General features: G+C 48.1%; 3 protein-coding genes across 4 annotated transcripts; 1 reads left to right on the top strand and 2 right to left on the bottom strand.

The window, feature by feature from the left end:
- Nucleotides 1–30: 30 nt before the first annotated feature.
- On the top strand, nt 31–9,280 carry LOC131127776 (uncharacterized). The gene is made up of 6 exons (XM_078789577.1): nt 31–268; nt 2,202–4,251; nt 4,381–4,439; nt 4,647–5,683; nt 7,591–7,788; nt 7,918–9,280. The coding sequence occupies exons 1-2, from the start codon at nt 91–93 to the stop codon at nt 3,056–3,058; spliced, it is 1,035 nt and encodes a 344-aa protein (XP_078645703.1). The 5' UTR covers nt 31–90; the 3' UTR covers nt 3,059–4,251; nt 4,381–4,439; nt 4,647–5,683; nt 7,591–7,788; nt 7,918–9,280.
- LOC131127580 (uncharacterized) lies at nt 5,912–9,770 on the bottom strand. 2 transcript variants are annotated; one of them, XM_058069622.2, is made up of 4 exons: nt 9,305–9,770; nt 8,308–8,423; nt 7,714–7,762; nt 5,912–7,635 (listed from the first exon to the last, which is right to left on the bottom strand). In XM_058069622.2, exons 1-4 carry the CDS (start codon nt 9,552–9,554, stop codon nt 5,990–5,992), a joined length of 2,061 nt encoding a protein of 686 aa, XP_057925605.2. In that variant the 5' UTR covers nt 9,555–9,770; the 3' UTR covers nt 5,912–5,989. The 2 variants fall into 2 exon arrangements, with proteins under 2 accessions (XP_057925605.2, XP_057925606.2); XM_058069623.2 differs by having other exon boundaries at nt 5,912–7,632; nt 9,305–9,769.
- Nucleotides 9,771–18,887: 9,117 nt separating this feature from the next.
- On the bottom strand, nt 18,888–22,377 carry LOC131127616 (uncharacterized). The gene is made up of 2 exons (XM_058069676.2): nt 22,118–22,377; nt 18,888–20,623 (listed from the first exon to the last, which is right to left on the bottom strand). The coding sequence occupies exons 1-2, from the start codon at nt 22,293–22,295 to the stop codon at nt 19,755–19,757; spliced, it is 1,047 nt and encodes a 348-aa protein (XP_057925659.2). The 5' UTR covers nt 22,296–22,377; the 3' UTR covers nt 18,888–19,754.
- Nucleotides 22,378–24,039: the final 1,662 nt, after the last annotated feature.

The raw sequence follows: 24,039 nt of genomic DNA, 5'->3' as shown, positions 1-24,039 counted from the left end.
GGGGGCAGTCGTGTAACGTCGTGACATCGAAGAAGAAGAGCAGCACGGCCGCTGGATTGTCCCTTTCACTCGCTACGAGACCCCATCAAAATGTTGAGAGAGTTGGTGAAAGAGCGACTGATGGCGGCGGCCGACGAAATATTGGCGCTGTTTGAAAGAACCATAGCGGCTTACGAGGAGGAACTTTCCCGAACGAGAGAGGAGAACGAGCTACATCGACAACAACTGCAAGCTGTTTACAAGACGCACATTATGTTACACGTCGAAGGTATGCTCACAAACCCTCTACGACCGTTAGGAAGTACTTTATGTCGGCAAAACAAGGATCCGGTGAGCTAGCACGACCGTTTAAAATCCCGGTGCCCTGGTGTATCATCCAAGATGGCGGTCGATGTACAGCCTCGATAGGCAGCCTTTGTGGCTTCATGAATGCTGCCACGCTCACCGTAGTTTGGATTTTTAGCAGGAAAAGAAGGAAATGTCACGTCAAAAACAGGCTTTTACACATCGCTATTCCGTAAGTAGTGGATGCACCTTGGGCTGCCGGCCCAGCATTGGCTGTGGTGGATACGTCTCCATACGGCTGGCGCATCGGGACTCACGTCGCATACGTACTTCAGACCCCATCCCATTTGTACCGATACTACTACATTGAGACCACTTTTCATGAATGTAATATTGTATGGCATACTAATGCGAGTATGATTCACACAGTATGTAAACACTTAGTATTTTTAACCGTTTTCATGGGTAAACACGTATAAACACTTCACTATGGTACTGAGGTTAGCATGCTAATGTTAGTATTGCTGGCCTGCTAACACTAGCATAGTATTTTTAGCCGTTTTCATGGGTAGACATGTAGGAACACTTAGCACTGTCATGGGGTTAGCATGCTAACGTTAGCAGGTTATTGCTAGCCTGCTAATACTAGCATAGTAGTATGTTATCCGTTTTCATGGGTACACACAACACTTAGCATTATCATGCTAGGTGTTAGCATGCTAACGTTAGAATAGCATGCTAATACCAGTATAGTCGTATTTTTAGCCGTTTTCATGGGTAGACACGTATAAACACTAGCACAGACGTGCGAGGTGTTAGCATGCCTAGCATTTTCAGCCAATTTTCATAGGTAGATGCTATTATGCTAAGTGTTTGTATGTATACTAACATTTTTAGCATTTTCAGAGGTTGGCACTTATACAAACACTTGCACTATTATGCTAAGTGTTAGTGACTTGGCTAACCTTTCTAATGGTGTGCCAGCCACTGCAAACACTTCCTGTAATGCCTGTGCTCGTTCAGAAAATATGTAGTCAACCACGCAGTTCCGAATGAAATGTAAGCTATTAAGTTAGCTGGGATAGGCTTCAGCCTAGTGGGGATAAGCAGCATAGAAAATGGATGGATGCATCATAATCATCATCATCATCATGTCATGGAGTACTCTGGTGGCCGTAACCCATGAAAAGCTAAAACTTAACTCTGACACCCCCCCCCCCCCACCCCCACCCCCATGTCACATCCTGTCAGCCACCCATTCTGCCCCCCAACAAGGTAAACTGTATTAAAAAATCTTTATTGTATTGGGTAATAGCGGTGTAAAGATGACAATAGGGGTGTTATTTTGTGTCTAGAGGGCTCTTGGGATGCTAAAAAATTATTTAGAATGTGATAGACAGGTTGTCTGTGCCACAAATATGAACATATTTCATTCCTAATAATTGGAATCGTCCACGTATGATTATACCGTATATGTGAGTGTAGTGGAATTTACGCTTCTACTGCATGAATATTCACTCTCTCCATGGAGAAATAGCATAGTGCCATCCAGTCAGAAAGATAGAAGTGTGTGTTAGCCACAGCAGAGCTGACTTAGCACATGATAATCATCACGTCTTCATGATGGAAGCACTATGAATGCACCATCTGACCATCAGACGCACACGCTTGTTCATGCAGCAGAACCGCCACCAGCCTGGCGTCTGTCATCTTTCTTGTGCGTGATGAAGCATTCAAGACCACCCGTAACTCCTTTAAGGCTTTCAGTCAGCGATGGACTCATGCTCTTCATGCTGTTTATTCCGTTTGCGTCTGAGATGTTGGAAATGTAGCGTAGCCCCTTTAGCTAATGATGAGTAAAAAGCACTATGAGAATAAAAGACATGTCTGAGCTGGAGTGTGTTTGTGTCCCGCAGACCAGCAGCAGATAATTTGTCGTCAAGAACGCCCCCCTCAGCCGCAGGGGGATCCTCGCCCCCTCCACGTGAAAGAGGAAGAGGAGGAACTGTGGATCACTCAGGAGGGAGAGCGTCCTCTCGGGTCGGAGGAGGCTGATCTCACCACGTTGCCGCTGACGGTGGTCTCTGTGAAGATTGAAGACCACCAAGACAAACCGCAAGCGTGCAGCCTCTTGGCGCCGCTGTCTGACAAAGACGACACCGCGCCACACTCTCCTGAGGATGAAGACGGCGGCCGCACCCAAGAACCTTTGAGCTGCGAAGGTGGCAGGAGGATTTGCTCAGAAAAGAAGCCAAGTCAAAAAGCGCTGAGCTGCTCCGTTTGTGATAAAAGTTATGCAAAAAGGAGCACCTTGACTGGACACATGAGAACACACACAGGAGAACATTTTACATGCCCGCTTTGTCCAAAGAACTTTACTCAGAAGAGCCATTTGACACGGCACATGCGAACACACACGGGGGAAAAACCGTTCAGTTGCTCAGTTTGTGATAAAAAATTCTCCCAGAAGGTGCAAGTGATATTCCACATGAGAACGCACACAGGAGAAAAACCTTTTAGTTGCTCAGTTTGTGGCGAACGATTCTCTCGAAAGGAATCCATGCTGTCTCACATGAGAACACACACCGGAGAGAAACCTTATAGTTGTTCTGTGTGTGGGAAGAGATTCTCTGACAAAACCAATATGGGGAAACACACTAAAACGCACACGCGACAGAAGTCTTTTTGTTGCTCAGTTTGTGGTCGAGAGTTTGCCCGAAAGTCCAACATGGAATCACACATGAGCACGCATGGGGGGGAGAAAACCTTCTAGATGCTCCTCATGCTTGTGGGCAAAGTGGTACTAATGACCCCATGACAGCGTGGCAACACAGACTACAACAGGGAACACCGCACCGCCAGATTCCACTTGACTCTCCTTTCCGGAAGTGGGTGATACCATCCGTCCATCTTCTCTGCAGCATGTCCTTACTAGGGTTGTGGGTGTGCGGGAGCCTATCCCAGCTGACGAGAGGCAGGGCACATGCTGAGTGGTCATCAGCTAATCTCAGCTAAAGCAGAGAGAACAACGACTCGCCTCAGGATATTTGTCATCCAAATAGCAGTCATGACAAGATGTTGTATTGCTGCTGGATGTTCATGGTACCCCAGTTATGGATGGTTCTTTTCCAAAAGAGGAAGCTTTAAGACAACAATGGACAAATGAGAGACAGATGGATGCACCCCTGCAGTTCTGTTCTGTTGTCCTTTATACTCATATAAAGGCCGACTTCAAAGAATAATTGAACTCCAGACATTCACATCTGAAGGCCACTAATCTTAAATCCAATGTTGTAAAAGTTTCATGCAATTGCTGTAAACTTCCTGTGTCTGGTCCACCGCCATCTTTCATTACTTGTGGAAGTCAGGCTGAAGTTGATAGCAACTCCTAAATCTGTAGCGCTGCGGCAATTCATCCATTATCTACGGCGTTGGACCATGGGTGTTTTTCATGTCATGTCAACCTCATTGAATTTGCTTGCTCGTCCATGGAAGCCCAGCTGTTAGCGTTGTGTTTTAGCTGCAACAAAATATTCACCTGCTGATGGACGCTTTGTTGCAGACCAAGCCAATGGCTCGCTAGAAATAAGAGGACTAGGGGATAATGGTTAGTGCTGGTAGAGCATGTACATGGATACATAGAACATACAGTACTGACGTAACCAAGTGGCTTAGCAGGATTAGCTTGTAAGTAAAAGTGTCTTAAACGGCTTCTGATTCAGTCGGAGGTGCGCTTGTAACGCCAAGCCTGACCACCACGTGTACCATCACCTTCCGTCTGTTAGTAGCAGTACTACTAGAAGTAGTAGTGGTAGTATGTCAGTGATAATGACAATGTTAGACCGGCAGCCCAGAGCACTTTCATCAAACCGACGTAGCAATATTTGGGCCAGGCTCTCTTGGGGTGCGGCCTCTCACCCATCCCGGGGGTCAGCTGTCCGCGGACAAACTACATCTCCAGAAGAGGTATGTGTGTACGCCTGGTTGCTTTTCTGGAAAGCAGTTGTACGATGGATGATGGTGGCCCAAGTCGCTGTGAAAATCTAATCAGCCGTCAGTCCTTCTGCTGCTGACACTGCCTGCTCATATTGCCAGGAACTTCTAAGGAGTGTTCCAGAGCAGGAAGATCAGTCAACGAGTCAGCATTTCTTTAGGTAAGATGCCATCTGACCCCTCTGGATTGGTTTGGGACCACCCGGCTAACCTGATCATGAAGCCGGGCTTGAGTATCATCAAACATGGCCTCCATTCAAGAAGGCAGCAGAACGTAGGCTGGCTTCCGATGCAGCTGGAGTCAGCGTGCCAGATACCAGTCCAGACGCGTCCCTCAACAGAATCATGCCAAAGTATTTCCCTCACAGGCACCAAAGACCACTCGTCACGCCAATGATCAAAGGTGACCACACCAGGCCGTCCAAAGGTGGGAGTAAGGACAGTACCACGTCGTGCCGAGGGAACTAAAGGGGGCCAACACAGCGGACCCATTTCACACTGGGTCATTGGGACCTACGGTGTTCCATCCAGGTAAGGTTTGGATGGACCTGAAGCAGCAGACGTTTGGGTGGGTATGATATGATACTGGTACCTGGGGGGTCTGGTGGAGGTGTTCCGGGCCGCTGCACTGTCTGTGGTGTCATCCTGTCTATGGAGGACTCGCCAAGTCCTCGCCAAGTTGGCTTCTTTCCTGACATGGATGTTGACCGAAGGCCGCCATGGCGCTGGGGTTGGAGGACGTGGACCTTGGCATGTATCAGGATTTTGGGGCTACAAAGCTGACCTATGGCACTGTTCCAGGTGAGGTTAGTCCCACTGTCAGTAGTTCTTCTCACCCAGGTCCCATTCCTGGAGAAACTTATGCTTTGTTTCTCAAACTGTGTTCCTCCGGTCTGGAGATGGGATGACTCAGAAGTCATTTGGGGGAGTGGCTTGCCTCACATCTGTACTACATCTGCTCTATCCACAGCAACAATGTCTTCATCTGTCATCTTCACACACACTCGGTTTCCCTCTCTGCTGTCGCTATACCGTATGTAGAAGTTCTCTCCCGGTCCTACATGGCGCCAACCAGTCTGACATGGTTGAGGCTTGGGCCCTTTCCCCAAACACTGGCCCCGTCAGGGAAGTCTAAAGGATGCTCTTGAACTGCTGCTGCCAGCCTGGCGGTGGGAGTGAAAGGAGGAAACGTCAACACGGACGAGGACCTCAGAGCCAACGCTAGGCCTGCTTGTGGTCACAGAGACGTGGTTGAAGGAGGGCGTGCTCGACTCGCGGCATTTGGCAGATCCTGGGCCATGGGCCAAAGACTGGTCGAGAAGACCGGCGTGGTGGCCTGGTGATCGGGCCTTCCCTGTGTGGCCCGGATGGGAAGGCTTCCATGCAGCTGGCAAAAAGAATCCAGGTGAGAGAAGAGCATAAATGTAGTTTCTCTGATTTGAAAGAAAGAAAACGTTAAGGGAACCTTTCCACAAGTTAACAGTCAGGGTGCATACATTGTAGATTTCGATGGTCCAGACAGGTCCAGAATGGTACGAAGTTCATATCCGAAGTGCTAAATAAAAGAGAATGTGGTAGTCTTAACGCGGCCGCACGAGGCACAAAGAAAAGAAAGCAAAGAGAAGCAAGATGATGGTTTTCTATTTTTTATTGAAGACATTTTCTCATGCTGAGGAAAAACATGTGATGACGTAACGACGTGTAGAAATTCTCATTGGATTTTATGTACATTCCTAACGTGCTTCTTCAGGTGGCTGGACTGCTTAAAGTGTTTGGGGCAGTGTGGGCAAGAATGCGGTTTCTCTCCGGTGTGGATGTACTTGTGTCTTTTCCAGTTGTTGTAGTCGAAAAAGCCTTTGCCGCAGTACGGACACCAGTGTCTCTTCTCTCCATTGTGCCACTTCAGGTGCACCTTCAGTTCCACTTTCTTCGCAAACTTCTTTTCACACAAGTGGCAGTGGAATGGTTTCTCCCCCGTGTGCAGACGTATGTGGTCTTCCACGTCGCCCTTCGTGAAGAATGCCTTGTTGCAGATCTGGCAGACGAAGGGTTTAAACTTTACATGGACCATCTGGAGATGTTTGGTGAGACCATACACATAGACGAAACCCTTCCCGCACTGCTGGCAGGTGTGGATCCTGCCGTTGCGGTGCACTCTATCGTGCCGCCTGAGACCCTTGGCGTCAGGGAAGCTCTTCCTGCAGACCGTGCAGGAGAACGGTCTGTGGCCTTTGTGGAGACTGAGGTGGCTCTCCAGGGCGGCGCCGCTGCTGAGGACGCGCCCACATTCCCCGCACTGGTTCTTGAGCAGGGAGCCCCCCGTGACGGGCAAAGGCAGCAGTGCTGAGCCCATAGCCGGGTGCCGAGGAGGATCGGGGGGAAAGACCACGCCATGGTTCTGGGATCTCAGGGACAGTGCCGGTGAAAAGGAAGACCTTGTTCTCCTCAAGGAGGACTCCTCTCCGGCTGGCGTTGGAGGAGCTGATGCAGCCACCTCATCGCCAGCACAGTTGCTTTTCTTCACCTTGCTAATCTTCGCTTGAGCTAATCTCTGGCCACTGCGGAGCTTCACGTTCTCGGAGATGCTAAAATTGGGTTTGAGTCTGGATGTCTTGGCAGCAGATTCTCCAGGCTTGGTAGCGCCTTGAGGCAGTTTGACCCAATGGGTCGCTGAGGGGGCGGTCTTCTCCAACAGGGAATGGTGGGACGGTCTTTTCAAGTGCCGGGGGGTGTGCTCCTCTTCAGCAAAGGTGGAACTGCAAGGCCTTCTGGGTCTGGCGGCAACTCTCACCAGAGTGGACTCCTTGCGACTGACGGACGCTAAACGTCCACTCAGCCTCGTCCTGGAGGACTGGTGCCTTCTATGGGCGGCCCCGTCCCGGCGGGGATCCTTTCTCAGGCTCTTTTTGTAGCGTGCGTCAATATCCTGAGTGGAGATACGCCGCTTACGACTGCCAGGCGGGGGTGTGGTCTTTGTACTTGACCTCAGACACATTTCCTCCTCGCCAAGAGATGTCCCCCCCTCGGCGTGTCCTGCACTGGAGGGTGAAAGCACCGCCGTCCTTCTCGCAGTCCTTTGCAGGAGCTTCACCTTTCTGGAGGGCTCTTTGCTCTTTTCCTTGGCTGGCGTATCAACTTGCAGATGCTGTGGAAGACGAAGACCGCCGCACTGCTGCACGGCGACGCCTGCTGGCTCGCTTTCACCCGCCAACGGTACATGACTTTGGAGCCGTGCCGCGGGCGTGGCGAGCGACTGGGCCGAGTGTGTCCGTGTCTCATGGGAACCGTGGTCACGCGGCGTGCTTCCTGCAGGAACTCCAGGTGAACATCGCTGCTCCGGCCGGGCGTCCTCTGCTGCTGAACGAGACGAGAGTGGCGGGTAAACGCCGACCAGCGCCTGACGGATGTGTGACTCGCAGCATGTGGACTTCTTACCTGCAGTGGCACACCAGACCTCCCCGCCGCCGACTGTGGGCTCACACACCTTCAAGGTCACAGTGGAGAAGTAAGGTGATCAATAATCAGTTCAGTCATCGACTTATTTCATCACCTCTTTGCTAAAGTCGTGTTCAATGCTCCTTTTCGTTCCTTTCGCATCATCTTCTAGAACGTATCCTCAATATGTGCTCTGTCCTAAAGGTCTTCTATGGGGGACCTGCCTCGGATTAAGTTGGATCTTCTGGAAGGGATTAATGACGCTAACCGAGGCACGTCCATTTGATCTCCTCCTTTAGTGCCACATATTGCATTCTAGACCTATCAAGACAACACTATGTGACTTACGGCTACTAGTACCTGCCGGCCCTCCTGGTGGTCCTGCCGGCGCCTATTTGGACCTGATGGTCCCACTGAGCACATTTTAAACAAGTCTGGGAAGAGGCGTTGCCAGGGAGGAAATATGCAGCGGTACCAAGTGTGGACACCCCCGCCCTGTGACAACGTATGGCTGACCCCCGTCCGTGCCAGGGCCAGACAACCTGCCATGGGGCCAAGGAAAACGGCTAGTGGAGTCAGTGTGATGAAACGCACCTCGGCTTTGTCCGGTTGCTCGTCGTCATCCTGGTCCAGCAGCAGCGTGAAAGGCATCTCCTCCTGATCGGCGGCTTGGTCCAGCCCAGCCAGCAGGGGGGGGCCGGGAAGGATGTCTGCACACGTCAACACACACAAAATTATGGGAAGGCTTTCCTAGCGTACATGAAACAGTCAAGAGTCTTCCTAAAGTGCTAATACGATAAACACAAGGAGAATGGCTAGCAGGAAAGGTTCATAATAAAGTCCATAAATAAATTATTTGGTAGTATAGTATAAAATAGTTTGGAATAAAGTCCAAACACTGAGAAAGATCTCGTATTCTCACCACAACAAAGTGGCAATGCCCCACCAATAAAGTTGTTCCATTGTCAGGGAAAGGAATATCTTAGGAGTAAAAAGACACACCATGATGCCAGCAGAAACAGGCAAGAAAGGGAGCCAACTTCTGGAAAAACGGGTCGGGGAGGAAGTTAGAAAAGGACGGGAATAACGCTACGATAAGACAATAGGAAGGTGACATCATAAGATGGTAGAAATGTTTGGCAAATAAAATGAAAGCTAAAATACCAACAGTCGCGGCGTTACATTAGCTGAATAGAAAAGAACCTCTATCATGTAGGAATCCTGGCTGATGCTCGGTTTCTCTCGCGAGACTTGGCGTCATCGGACAGGAAGGGGTGCGGCCTTCACGCGACACAAAGCTTTGCTACCGGAAGTGGAATTACAGGCTTCATCTTCCACTAAAGAAGGAATATTTGCCTTCACGACGCCTGTGGTGCCATGGAAGCAGGTTCGTGACGTGGATGGGATCTTCCATCTAGAAAATGGTGTAGGAGTCTTGCCGTGTGGGAAACACACGGCAGCAACGTAACGTTACGTAAGTCCCGCCCCCCTGATCCCGAACGCAATTCCACTTGCTAACTTTGCCAAATCCAAGAGGCTCCGTGAGCCTTTGGCGACTCCCGGTGTGTGGGGGGTTTGTGGTTGGGCTCACCGCATTGAACCGCCGTGTCACGCATCTCCGGGCCCACGCTTTGGCAGGACTCGCTGATCGACGAGCTTTGACCATTTTCTTTTTCTCTGCGTGTCGTTTTGAGGACCTCGTTCTCCATCTTGACCTTGGATAATTCCGCCTTTAATTCGTCGACCATAGTTTCAAAAAGTTTAGTAGTTTCCGCGACCGTACCCTTCACTATGCCCTCCATAAAGGAGGCGTACTTGGTCTGGAAGTCGTCCGCTGACATCGTAGGGTGCTCGTCTTACACGCTTGGCGACAAGGAGCCCGCGTTGGAGCAGAATTTACAGCTTAGTCCAAATGCGGCATCAACATGGCTTCCTCAAACCGTCCCCGCTTTGTGATCGCGATGCGCGACTACTGAACGAGCCGTTCGATACGCGCAAGTGTTCAATGGATTGGGACTCACGGGTATTGATCTCTGTCAACCCGTCCGCTCACTCCGGCTCGTTTTAAAAAGGAAATCCAGTGGTCGCAGTGAAGCGAGTACCGGACCGACGCGGGTTGTTGTCCATACGCTCCGTGACGAGTGATTCGAGGGAATTGAGCACCCGACTCACAAGTGCCAGTGACCCATAAGAATTCGATTCGGTAAAATGAATCGAGTTTCCCATCACCACTTTGAATGTTCCAAGAGCCGTGGCGTTCGCCTGCGAGTCGAGTGACTCATTCAAGTGACGGATGATCGGATGCTACCATGTCGAACAATGTCAATCATCAACACCCGTTTTCTTGTAGTTTTGTCCCGAGTTGTCCGCTTATTTGCTCAAGACCAGGTCATCGTTTCATAAACTCTTCTTGATTCACGATTGACCCGTTATTATTCATACACGTGTTTGTTTTTGTATGACTCATGAAAGTGAAGCGCCCACCACTTCAGTGCCGACATGTGACGTCACGGCAGGCTGACCGAACTTTAGCGTCCGTCGAAGAAGACAATGGGCGAAAGTTAGCAAGACGACATATCGACAAAGCGCCTACTTGACGGTTTTAACGGGAATGCTCAAAGGAATGCTCAAAGGGTTGGCGATGGAGCGACGATGGCGGCGGCTGAAAGAAAGATGGCGTCGTAGGAGGAGGAACGTTCTCCAAGAGCACGCGTGTGACACGTTGAGTGACCAACGCGACCGCTTCCAAGACTTTACATGGCGAGTTGGCTCTTAGTTTTACGTTATACATCGTAGGAACGTAAATATACAATCCAAGATGGCGGCCAGTGTGTATCAGATTGACTGTCCCTTGGGGGAACACGACGTTGAAAGTTCCAATTAAGAGCAGACGTGCTGACTTGTTGGACAAGTCGTTCCCAAAAGCGGAAGGAGCCCACGTATGCTAAACGATGTACTTCCTTCCCGGATGTTAGCCTTTTATTGCAACCATCATGCTGCAGATGGAAATGAAATGATGCTGCTACCAGATCAATCAATTTTTCCCTCCATGTCCCCTCGGGACCCCCGTATGTGTTGATCATGAAGTGCTTGTCAGGAGTTGAGTATATAATCAATAATACTATAATTTTATTCAAAAATATCGTATGTATCTTATAAATATATCAAAGTATCATTTTACAGTGTGATTGGCTGAGGACACCATGGATGATAATCTGCATACCATGGATGATAATCTGTTATAGATGATAATCTGCACGTCACAAATGGACGCTTTCTTCCCCCGCTCTCGTCTGGAGTCATTTTCAATCTCGCCGCAAGATGGCACCAGCGTAAATCACGGGTGCCTTCTCGGCCGTAGAACCACAGAAGAAGAAAAAAGCGGAAGCAGCAACGTTTCAGGAATCGGGACAAAGAGCGAAGGCGACGAAGACGGCTAATCGAGGTTTTTTTTAAATGTTGAAAAATCTGATAAGGGAGAGACTAATGGCGACAGCCGATGAAATATTCGGGATGTTTGAAAGAACGATCGCCGCGTACGAGGAGGAACTTTGTCGGACAAGAGAGGAGAACGAGCGACAACGACAACAACTGGACTCGGTGAGCGAGACCGGAAGTGTCCAAGCAGGTCAAGGTAACTTAACACGTTGGCTGTTCTCGTGTTAGCACGCCTCGGTTTGCTCATCAACACTTGCTAATAGGGTATCATCCCGAAAGGTTTGTCGTGACCCGGAGTGACGCAAATGGCAGCCATTTTGGCTTTCCCACCAACCAATAGGCTCGTAGGTCACGTGACAGGACTTTGGTTGGTACTTTGAAGATCATTTTGGATTTTTTTATTGCTGTTATTAAACCACAAAAGAAGATTCAGAATCTTCCATTAGTTCCTGATGAAATGATGATGGCCTGATCGAACCCATTCAGGAATAAATGAACACACCGCACGTGACACACTGTGTCACTCACCCACTCCACCCACCCACTATTTCGCTAATCTAGTGGTCCGTGGCGCGACGTTGGGGGGGGGGGGGGGGCAGGGCATCGGCTGACGTGAAAATGTTTGGTGAAGCCGTTGCTGCTTTTCTGTGTCGACCTCTGAGCAAACTTGTCGCCACAAACTGCGCAGCTAAATGGTTTTTCTCCGGTGTGCGTCTGCACATGCAAGACTACCGTCTCAGTTTGCTCAGAGGTCGACACACAGCACGCACACCGGAGAGAAACCCTTTAAATGCTCAGTCTGTGACAAAAGATTCTCTTACCATTCCACTATGGCGTCGCACATGATAACGCACACGGGAGAGAAACCCTTTCCATGTTTACTCTGCGCCAAGAACTTTTCATACAAGGGCAATTTGAGTGCACACATGCAGACACACAAACCAGAGAAACCCTTTAGGTGCTCGGTTTGTGAGAAGAGGTTTTCTTATAAAAGTAATTTGAATGCCCACATGCAGACCCACAAAACGGAAAAAGCCTTTAGGTGCTCTGTTTGCGGGAAAGGATTCTCTCAGAATGCCACACTGGTGTCGCACGTGAGAATACACACGGGTGAAAAACCCTTCGGTTGCTCAGTGTGCGATAAAAGATTCTCTCAGAATGCAACTCTGGTGTCGCACATGAGGACGCACACTGGGGAAAAACCCTTTAGTTGCTCAACTTGCAGCGAGAGCTCAGATCCAACTTGACGCAACACATGCAGACACACAAAGCCGAAAAAACCTTCAGCTGCTCCGTCTGTGATAAGTTTTTCTTACAACAGCACTTTGCACACATGCAGACGCACAACACAGAAAAAGCCTTCAGGTGTTCCTTTTGTGGCAAAAGATTCACTCAGAAGGTTCACATGGAGTCCCACATGACAACGCACACGGGAGAAAGACCGTTTAGATGCTCAGTTTGCTCAAAAAGATTCTCTCACAACACCTCCTCGTGTCCCACATGAGAATGCACACGGGAGAAAAACCTTTTAGTTGCTCAGTATGCGGTGATACTTTTTCTCACAGGTACAGCGTGACTCAGCACATGCGGACGCACAAAAGCGAAAAACCCTTTAGTTGCTCCGTTTGTGGGAAAAACTATTCTTATAAGAAAACCTTTGCAGCGCACATGCTGACGCACGGCGGAGAATAGAAGCCCCCCCCCCCCCATCCGGTTTGGTCTGGAAAGGGACGATACCAAGTTAGCATGCTATTCTTTACAACGTCAGAAGACACTTCTTCCCTTGTTGCCATCACGCGTTCTTTCAAATAAAAAGCGTTTAGATGGTGACCTCTTTTGAGCTCGTCTTTCTTCCTCAGCTTGATTGACGCTTTTGGGAATTGCTCCTTTGAGGCCCGACCGCATTACTGATTTTCCACTAAGTAGTATTCGATATGAATACCTGGAATATTTTGTAGTTATGTCGTTCCAAAACTCTTTACCACCTTCTAAACATGAATGGAGCCTCTGGACATGACATAACAACCTGACACATTTACACTCCCATTAGCCAATATAGTAGACCACCTTCTCAATACACTTTTTTTAGCATTATTAGAGCCCTCAAGACATGACATAACAACCCTGTTTTTGTAATATTTGTGTATATTTACATTTCTTTCATTTTAATTGTTTTATAATTTGTATATTTTGGTAAAACTATTGTCATATTGCTGAATATATTTTGATGAATCTAGATTGATGAAACACCTCAAGGGTGCGGCTTGGACACATCCTCAGTGAAGGACCTAGGGTCATTGGGTCTTTCGGGTCTTTGATCTTCAGACACCCTCACCTAGGCGACCCAACCGGGGGTGATCAGGCCCCGGTTTGTGTCCAAGCATCGTGCTACTCCATGTGTCTCCCCTCTTGATCCACAGCCACCTCGAGGCTTTTCCGGCTGCCTCGCTGATGTTTTTGGTGGCCCTTCTTTCTTGCAGCCCTCTGATGCCAAGGAGCTTGAGTGCTCAATGTAACGACTGCCCTGGAAAGCCTCTGCAGCCCACTTCTACTGGCTCACAGCGGGCCCTCCAGCCCCTCTCTCTACATGGTCATGGTGCCACGTGTATCTCCCCTCTCCCAGGGCTTCGGGCAGCAGCTCAGGATGTGCTCCAGGGAACCCCGTGCCGAGCACAGTGGGCATGCTGGGGTTTCTGCTAGCCCCCAGCAATGAAGGTTTGATGGACTTGGGAGCACATTACACTGCCTGAATCAGGAACTTGAGTCTGGCTGGTTCCGACTTCCAAAGTTCTGACCAGGTGATCTTCCGTGCCAATGCCTGGTCCCAATTAGTCCATGCTCCTTGCTGGCGCATGGCCACTGTCCTGGTTCGGCGTTCCTCTTCCACCTCTGCACGGATCTCTCCCTGCACCATCTGACGTCTCTCTCGTCCCTGGGCCTTGTCGTAGCGTGGTCTTGTGTGGCTACCAAAACCAGCTCATCCAACTAGCCACTGATCCTACTAAGACGCCATGCCTTAGTCTTGCCTCAGCCTGGTCAACTGCCTCTTGCGCCCGCCACTTCCTCCCCGTTCTGACCGTGATGCCTGCGGAGGAGACTCTGGTGTCGGCTGAGTCCCTGTACAGCAGCATCTCTCTGGCTCTGGTGACTTTGAACTCCTCGGTCAGGCCAGTAAAGGGGAGTTGCAGCTTGTTGGTATTCCCATACAGGGCGATGCTGCTTAGACTCTTTGGCAAGCCCACCTGCGCAGGTACTGGCTGATGTTGCGTTCGAAGCCCTCCACAATGGATACTGGGACTCCATTCAAGTTGAAGCGGTGTTTATCCTCAACTTTCCCCTTCCTCAGGACCAGGGACCTGGACTTGGCTGGTTTGAACATCATCCTCACCCAAGTGATGCTCCTTTCCAGTCCACGGAGAAGCCACCTGCACCCGATCACTGATGTTGCTGTGACCGTCAGATCGTCCATGAAGGCTCGGATCGGAGGTTGGCGAATGCCGGATTTGGACAGGGGGCCCCTACACTCCACTTCTGCTGCCTTGACAAGCATATTCATCGCCAGTGCAAAGAGCGTCACTGATATGGTGCAACCAGTAATGATGCCCTTCTCAAGGCGGTGCCATGCCGATGTTGCTGTCCCAGAGGTGAACCTCAGACTGAAGCTGCTGTAGTAGTCCTGTATGAGTTCAGTGATCTTCTCTGGAACGTGGTGTGTTGTCAAGCTGTTGTTACCAGTTTGTGTGGAATGGATCCGTAGGCATTGGCAAGGTCAAGCCAAAGGACTACCAGATTTCCTCTGCTTTCTCTTGCCTCCCGAATCAGCTGGGTGACCACCCCAGTGTGTTCCAAACAGCCGGGCATGCCTGGAATTCCTCCCTTCTGCACCGTGGAGTCTATGTAAGAATTCCTCAGGAGGTACTCAGTTAGCCGGTTGGCGAGAATCTTGAAAAAGATTTTGCCCTCCACGCTGAGTAGGGAGATGGTGCGGAACTGCGTGATGTTGCTTGCATTTTCCTCCTTTGGTATCCAGACGCCCTCTGCATGACGCCACTGCTTGGCGACCTTACCTCTCCGCCATACCACCTTGATGAGTCTCCACAACCTCTCTAGGAGTCTTGGGCAGTGTTTGTACACTTTATACGGCACTCCACTTGGGCCTGGGGCTGCGCTTGTCCGTGCTGCTCGGACGGTGTTCCTGACTTCTACCAAGGAGGGCTCTTTGATGTTGAACTGGAAGGAGGGTTCTGGTGGTGTGGTTATTTCTCTGCAGGGGGGCAGATCCTCCTCTCTCCTGTTGTCACTGTAAAAAAATCTAAAAATAAAATCTAAAATATGAAAAAAATTACATAACGAAAAAAGTAGTATATAATATTTTCCATGATCGAACATTATAAATACAAAATGTAAGATATAAACAAGAATTTCACCAAGTGAAGTCATAAAACTGAAACAGGTCAAAGACACAACATCTTTCATGCTACATTTTGACAGAAAATGTCCCATTTTATTGTCCCATCCGATTGCAAATGACAGTTATGAATGAAAAATGAATAGAACGTCATTTATTTGCACGGTGGAGAAGTGGTTAGCAGGCAGGCCTCACAGCTAGGAGACCCTAGTTCAATCCCACCCTCACCTCCCTCTGTGTGGAGTTTGCATGCTCTCCCCGTGCATGCATGCCCTCCCCCATCCCAAAAACATGTTAACTTCATTGGCCCTGTGATGGAAAATTTTATATTTCACAGGTATAACATAGGTTACACATTGTGTGAATTACTTTACGGCCTTTTGTAGAGCTTCAACGTTTGCATCCGAGCACATCCTGCTGTTCCTTCAAGGATGGTGGCACAGCAGGAGGCTATCTGTAACCTGTGGTTAGGGGCAGTGTCGGAGGAGGTCATTCTTTGATCACAGCTCTACCTTCACGGGACAGGGGACATCAAGAGGTCCCACCAAATGGTTGGTTATTTGGAGGTTAGGAGGTTATCTCACATGGGTGTGACAAACCGTGCCAGAGGAATGGGTGTGTAGGCTAACCCCCATGCATGAGGGTGGCATCGGGGGAGTGACATGAATGTCTCTTTTCTATTGTAATGTAATTCATTTACATGCTATGGACTATAAAAGTTCCCGCCAAGAGACCACTCTTTGCCAGACACCTACAGACCGCCATGCATACTGTGTGTTGTCTGACCCCTTTGTTTTGCAAAGGTAATAAAAACTGCCAGAGCTATGTATTTATTTCAGGCATTCTCTATCCTACTTAGGATGATGAAAATTTCCACAACAGCCCCCTTCAAATTGTCCATAGGTATGGATGTGAGTGTGAATGGTTGTTTGTCTATGTGGCCACCAGTCCAGGGTGGACCCCGCCTCTCCCCAAAGACAGTTGGGATAGGCTCCAGCATACCCCCACCCTTGTGAGGATAAGCAGTAGAAAATGAATGAATGTCATTTATTCTTCACATTGCCTTAGCAGGAGATGGCGGCGAAGTCGTCGCGGTGTCCTGATGGCCAGGCCGAAGGCTGCGCCGCGCCTACGGAGCGTCTGTCATGATGCCACCGGTGGCAAGTGCATCCTATACTTCCGGGACCATAAGGCGCACGTCGGCCTTCCCATTGGATCAGGCTTCTTTCCCAAGCATTGAGCTGGTTGGCGTCCTTCGGCACCACAGCACAATGGCAATTGAAGAGAGATGGAGCCGGAACTCCTGGAACTCCTGGAACTCATGTTCAGATATAACACACAGGAGAATGAAGATTCAAATAAAATTACCAGATGGAGAGGATTTGACAGGAAAATGGAAATATTGGGAATTAAAAGAGCAAAGAGTGAGGTTGATATTAATAGTAGGCTTTTTCAGTTTTATGACACTTCTTTCTATGACACTTCACACACTTCAATCTTTATGACACTTTAAGTGCACTTCTTGAAAATATATATTTACAACATGCAGCTGCAGTCTTCAATGCCGCCGTCAGATGGCAGCAGCCGCCAGGGAGACTTGACTCTCGTAAAACTTCAACGGAAGAAGAAAAAGGCGGACGTTAGCAAGACAGCCCGAGACAAAGCGACTGCCTGGCGGCGTTGAATCTACTCAAAACAACCAAAAAGCACTCAAAATGCTGGAAGAGTTGGTGAAGGAGCGACTGATGGCGGCGGCCGATGAAATATTGGCGCTGTTTGAAAGAGCCATAGCGTCCTACGAGGAGGAAATTTCTCGAACGAGAGAGAAGGAGCGACATCGACGACAATTGGAAGCTGTTAGCAGCACTGACTTTCCGTTACATAATGACGGTATGCCATGTTTACTAACCTCCTAGATCAGGGGTGCTCATTAAGTCGATCGCGATCTACCGGTCGATCGCGAAGGTGGTACTGGTCGATCGCTGGTCGATCGCGGCGTGACATTAAAAAAATATCATCCTAGCATCAAGCCGTCACTTGATTGATGTACAGGGCAGCCATTCAGATGACAACTGAATGTTGCCCTTCGGGTGACCAATCAAATCAAACAACGCCTCTAAGTGCAGCAGAACTTACGATGTCAGCCTATCATCCATCCCCGTTACTTGATTGACATACAGGACAACCAATCAGATGACAACTGAATTTTGACCTTTAGGTCACCGCTCATGCGTAAACAACGATGCAAAGTGCTAAGCTAGTCGGCGAATTGCGTCAGATTTTAAGCCCTCGCTAAAGTTTATGGTCACTAAAATGAGTGAAGTAGCTGGACCAACTAAAAAGGCAAAAACATATCACTTCCATACGGAATGGGAAGTGGACTTTTTTTTTCCACAATGTCTTTTTCGAAGTGCGTTTGCCTGGCTAACCTGGCTATCAGCAGCTACTGTCCGGACTATGCATCCCTGGCTGATTCAATTCAGTGCAAGTCATCAAAGTAAACTCAGGTAATTACAAAAAATGTTAATAGTTAATTATGTGTGTTTTGCAATATTGGCTCATTTGGTTATGTAAGGCACATCAACATACATTGTACGTACAAATAATCCTCAATACATTTGAAAATAAATAGATGTTTTGCATTTTTGTAGTGGGTAGATCATTTTGACTCGGTCATTTTAAAAGTAGCTCGCATGCTGAAAAAGTGTGAGCACCCCTGTTCTAGATGATCTTTTGTGCGGCTAATGTACGTAGTCAGTGATACAACATGAAATTGATTTATTTGAAGGCACAAAACGTGAAATCCAAGATGGCGGCCAAATGACACCAGCACAAATGCAAGTTATTAAATAAATACTAAATCATCTTCAAATACTGCATAACGGTGACCGAAGTCAAAGGCTAAACAACAATAAAAGAAAAGTCACATAAAGGAAAGTGACCATTAAAATGACTTTAATAAGTGTATGAAATGATAAGATAATAAGATAAGAAATGATAAGATGACTACAATAAAAGTGTTAAAGACAAAATGAAATTGTACAAAATCAATACAAACGACTAAATGATGAGAATCATTCATTGATGATAAACAAAGCTCTGTAAATGACTAAAAATCCACTCAATTAAAAGTGACATAAATAAAAAATAATACCTATAACTTCAAATGGACATGCGTGGAAATCCGAACCAAAACGACGGATGTCTGATGATCGCAGGGGTCAGGAAGGAGGAAGTGAGAAAGGCTAGCTAGCTAAATTTCAATGCTAAATGAAAGTGTTTTGCTGCCACCTTGTCAAAGTGGGAGTGTGTCTGTGGGGGGGGGGGGGGGCTTGTCAGTTCCTTGTGTGTGGGCAAACGCTGCGTAGCACCGTGCTTCGATTGGGCAGGTGCTTGGTGTCAGGATGATGAATAAAGTCGGCGGACCACCAGTGTCAGCGTCACCTGGGAGCATGATTCCCAACATGATGCCTTCCCTGCTCTGCTGGACTTCAGATGAAGACCGTTCTTTCCTCCACGGGGTCCTAGAGGTCTGGCCGGTTTCGTCTTGGACACGCCAACCCTGGTGGGAATCTTGGCCAACGTGTGTCATACGCTGACCATCATGTCCTACTTTATTCCATAAATCAGACAATTTAGCATCCTACTCTCCTCAATGGCCACTTTTTCCTCAGAATTGATTATTCTCAAAATATCACAACTTCCTAAACCTTGTGATGATATAATATATATAATATTTAATACAATATTCATATTTAACCTTGTTGGTGGAACTGTGCTGGATCGAAATCCCAGAATCGTCCAAGATGGCTGCCAGTCTGCTGCTCATAACGAACAAGAATAAGGAAGTGAAGACAGACGGGACCCAGATGTGTCCGGGGAAGAAGCATTGAACAGGAAGTAAACTGAAGTAGAGAACAGGAAGTAACCTAAAGTAGAGAACAGGAAGTAACCTAAAGTAGAGAAAAGGAAGTAACCTGAAGTAGAGAATAGGAAGTAATCTGAAGTAGAGAACATGTAAGTAAACTGGCTTTCCTACAAAGAGGAGCATTTATTACAGTGACACCAGCGTTGAGATGATGTGATGCACAGGAACCTTTTCTTCCATCGATGTCCGGCCATCTAGGATATTGTCAAGTTGACCGGTCAATGTGATTTGGGCAGCACATGAAGACAGAGGAAGACGTGATTACATTTATTCTTGCTCGTGTGTCAGCATGTGCCCCGTCAAACTTTTCTTATGAGAATAACTCTTGCCACAGGCTGAGCAACTGAAGGGTTTTTCTCCTGTGTGCGTGGTCATGTGCGATGCCATGTTCACCTTCTGCGTGAATCTTTTACCGCACACAGAGCAACCAAAGGGTTTTTCCCCCGTGTGCATCTGCATATGTCGAGTCAAATTGCACTTGTAAGAAAAGCTTTCACCGCAGGTGGAGCAACTGAACAGTTTCTCTCCCTCCTGCGTTGCCGCCATTGAATTTTCCGAGAATTTTGTCCTGCACACGGAAGCGAGAACCGGTTTTCCTCCTGCGTGCGTCTGCATGTGTCGAGTCAAATTGCACTTGTAGGAGAATCTTTCTCCACAAACTGAGCAACTGAAAGGTCTTTCTCCCGTGTGCGTTCTCATGTGTGATAGAACGTTTGTCTTCTGAGAGCAACTTTTGCCGCAAACTGAACATCGAAACGGTTTTTCCCCCGTGTGCGTCAGCATGTGTCGAGTCAAGTGACGCTTACTGGAGAAGCTTTTTGGACAAACGGAGCAGGTCAGACGTTTTTCAGCCATCTTCTTTGTAGCGGTGTGAGTCCTCCACTCGCCTTCGCCATCCGTATCGTTGCTCGGGGCATCTTGACTGCGGTCCCCGTCTTTGCCTCCGGTAGACCGTGGTGTTGTGTGCTCGCTATCGGACAGCGGAGCCAAGAGCTCGTCTGCGTGTGGTTCGTCGTCTTCAGTCTTTACGGAGACGACGATCAGATCCGCCTCCTCCGGCGCCAGAAGACACTCTTCCTCCTCCGTGATCCAGAGCTCCTCCTCTTCCTCTTTCACGTGGGCGGCCCGCTGGGCAGCTGCATGACAAAAAGGTTGAATATGATATCGCCCATTCACGCCAGTTTGCTACCTTTGGTATCTATTCCACTGCCAGTATCGCAGATGTCAGCATTTTGAAAATAAAACATTTTAAAAAATAAAATCATGTTGAATCATCACCAATTTCACTTCCGCTTCGCTCGATTCCCAAACATGACACCTATGCATTTTGCTGAGTATTAACACGACACTACCGTGTTAACATAATAGCATTTTAAAACATTTTTTAAAAGGTATTAGCATACACACACACTTAGCACTACCATGTTAGCAGGCTAATGTTAGCGTAGTAGCATTTTTTCCCACATTGTCACAAGTATATACATTATGTATTACATACATACGTTTTCATATGTATTAACATGCACAGACACTTAACACTATCATCCTGGCATTCCAATGAGTATGGTAGCATGCCAAAATTTGCATATTTCCATTTAAATTTTTTAATGAATATCAACATACGCAGACACTTCCTGCCATCATGTTCCATGCTAACATTAGCATAGTAGCATTTTTTGCCCGGTTAATGGGTACTAACATGCGCAGACACTTCATGCTATCAAACTCTGTGATCCATCTTTATACATAAGTAGAACTCATAGAAACACATAGTGTGGTAGCAATGCAGACCCTACAGAACCAATGCTAGCTGTCCTTCCGATAGTTTCTGGGTCAGACACGACAACTGTATCATTACTGGATAATTTGGTAGCCTCGCTGGGTCAAATAGTCAGTTCGCTAATTCTGCATGGCCAAGCCTTTTGACCAAGAAGATGGCCGAAAAGGAAGACGATGAGGAGTGAGGTGCAAAACCATGCAGCACCAGAAGTTGCATTAATGCTAAGAAGTATTTTATTATTGTTAAATTAACATTATTTAAAAGAATACATTCAGAGGCGGGTTATATTCCAAAACTGTTAAAAACGCACACATTAATGTCAAAACATAATATGGCTCTCGCTGAAGTTTTGCTGGTTTCTTCCGGCTTTTTCCTGATTCCGGAAATAGATTTCAAAGAAACACTTCATTTCTATCTTGCAGTACAACAATGTAAGACAAACTACCAAGTAAATAATAAAATTACTACCCTGCATCACGTAGCAAAGCAGCCTTTCGTCACAATTGTTTACGTTTGTGTCCGTGCAGCCACCTTGAATGTGAACACTGACGTTGGCGCCCTCTTGTGGGGTAAATAAACACTGCGTGTACAAAAGGACTAGTACCGTACCACCACATGATGGAACTCGGAAACATTACAATTAGTGAAAATAAAATATAGCAGTGAAGTGGAAAATACCGATATAGATCAATACCAACGGTACACGTCAACCCACACGCCTCGATGTTCTTGCGGCAGGGAAAAAATGCCTTGATGTCATGCAGTCACGTGGTTACAACGTAGCTAGCTATTAGCTAAAGCCAGTGTGTTGAACTTTTTAAGGCGACGGTTAGCGAACATGTAAACATACCACCAACGTGTAGCATCGTTCCAGTCTTGCTAACAGCTTCCAGTTGTTGTCGATACTGCTCTTTCTCCTCTCTCGTCCGACAAAGTTCCTCCTCGTACGACGCTATGGTTCTTTCAAACAGCGCCAATATTTCATCGACCGCCGCCATCAGTCGCTCCTTCACCAACTCTTTCAACATTCTGGTGAGTTTTAACTCGATTTCAGTCCGTCCAGCAGACGCTTTGCCTCCGGTCGCCTTGCTTTTTTTCTTCGTCTTCTTCTTCTTCGTTATGTTTTAAGGGTCGACGCAAAATACGCTTGTGCAACAGCGCCACCCTCGTACATCACGTTCGGAATTCTGAGGCTAAAAAATGAAATAAAACCTGTCATAACGTTTGTCTATATGTGGCCTGTGATTGGCTGGCGACCAGTCCAGGGTGTACCCCGCCTCTCGCCCGAAGACCGCTGGGATAGGCTCCAGCACCCCCGCGACCCTGAGGAAAAGCGGTAGAAAATGAATGAATGAATGAACCTGTCATAACAGTTTAAACCTGAAAACGTGAAGTAGCAATGAATAAAAGGACAATGACCTTGAGGAGATTCATCTCCAAGTAAGGGCTTAAAAGCTAAAACACCGTGAAGCCGAGAAGAACGGGAGTTCAGGAGCAAACTTTATTCTTTTTTATAAACAGAATGACATTACAATACAGTGAAGTCAAGTACCGAAGATATTAACATAGAAACAGCCCTCTTAGGCAGAATAAAGTATATCATGAACAAAAATTTAGCCATTTTTATGAGTTGAGACATATATATTTTTTTATATATATATTTCTATTACAATCTTCAATTACAAAGCACTATAAAACAGTATAAACAGAATTACAGGAACATAAAAGTGCAATTCTACAGAACAATATCAACATAAATAAAATAAATTAAATAACAAAGACCTCTCCGGGAATCACCACCTTATCGTGGTGGACGGGTTTGAGTGCCCGAGTGATCCGAAGAGCTATGTTGTCTGGGGCTATATGCCCCTGGTAGGGTCTCCCAAGGCAAACAGGTCCAAGGTGACGGGACAGACCAAGAGTGATTCAGAAGACCCATATGAGCAAGAACGAGAGGAGACAAAGTACCTCGTCTGGATGTGGGATACCGGGGCCTCACCCTGGAGCCAGGCCCGGGGGAGGGGCTCGCAGGCGAGCGCCTGGTGGTCGGGCCTTCACCCGTGGAGCCCGGCCGGGCCCAGCCCGAAGAAGCCACACGGGCTCTCCCCCTTGTAGACCCACCACCTACGGGGGCAAGCATAAGGGTCCGGTGCGATGTGTGTTTGGTGGCGGTCACGGGCGGGTGTGTAGGCGACCTGGTCTTCGGCGGCCAAATCTGGTTCTTGGGACATGGAATGTCACTTCACTGGTGGGGAAGGAACCTGAACTTGTGCGAGAGGTTGAGACATTCCGACTAGACATAGTCGGACTCACCTCGACCCACAGTTTGGGTTCCGGAACCAAACTCCTCGAGAGGGGCTGGACCTTGTTCTACTCTGGAGTTGCTGCAGGGGAGAGGCGGCGAGCTGGTGTGGGCTTATTAATAGCCCCCCGGCTTGGTGCCTCTGTGTTGGAGTCAGCCCCGGTGAACGAGAGGGTCATTTCCCTACGCCTTCGGGCTGGGGAAAGGGTCCTGACTGTCATTTGTGCGTACGCACCAAATGGCAGTTCGGAGTACCCAGCCTTCTTGGAGTCCATCAGAGGGGTGCTGGAGAGCACCCCAGCTGGTGACTCCGTCGTTCTACTGGGAGACTTCAACGCCCATGTGGGCAATGACAGTGTGACCTGGAGGGGCGTGATTGGGAGGAACGGCCTCCCTGATCTGAACCCGTGCGGTGTGATGTTATTGGACTTCTGTGCGAACCACAGTTTGTCCATAACTAACACCATGTT

Source organism: Doryrhamphus excisus, linkage group LG3, assembly GCF_037039965.1.
Source record: "Doryrhamphus excisus strain RoL-2023G ecotype Guam linkage group LG3, RoL_Dexc_Guam_v1.1, whole genome shotgun sequence".
NCBI classification, from domain to species: domain Eukaryota; kingdom Metazoa; phylum Chordata; class Actinopteri; order Syngnathiformes; family Syngnathidae; genus Doryrhamphus; species Doryrhamphus excisus.
Note: the sequence above shows the minus strand (reverse complement) of the source record. Positions and strands in the feature narration are given on the sequence as shown.

Bases quoted from the DNA above. Each gene is read 5' to 3' on its own strand.
- LOC131127776 (XM_078789577.1), top strand. From the start codon at position 91: ATGTTGAGAGAGTTGGTGAAAGAGCGACTGATGGCGGCGGCCGACGAA. The intron at 269-2,201 runs GTATGCTCACAA...TGTGTCCCGCAG, and splicing joins CATTATGTTACACGTCGAAG to ACCAGCAGCAGATAATTTGT.
- LOC131127580 (XM_058069622.2), bottom strand. From the start codon at position 9,554: ATGTCAGCGGACGACTTCCAGACCAAGTACGCCTCCTTTATGGAGGGC. The intron at 7,763-8,307 runs GTGCGTTTCATC...GTGACCTTGAAG, and splicing joins AGCAACCGGACAAAGCCGAG to GTGTGTGAGCCCACAGTCGG. The intron at 7,636-7,713 runs GTAAGAAGTCCA...CGTCTCGTTCAG, and splicing joins GGTCTGGTGTGCCACTGCAG to CAGCAGAGGACGCCCGGCCG.
- LOC131127616 (XM_058069676.2), bottom strand. From the start codon at position 22,295: ATGTTGAAAGAGTTGGTGAAGGAGCGACTGATGGCGGCGGTCGATGAA. The intron at 20,624-22,117 runs GTATGTTTACAT...TTTGTCATGCAG, and splicing joins AACGATGCTACACGTTGGTG to CTGCCCAGCGGGCCGCCCAC.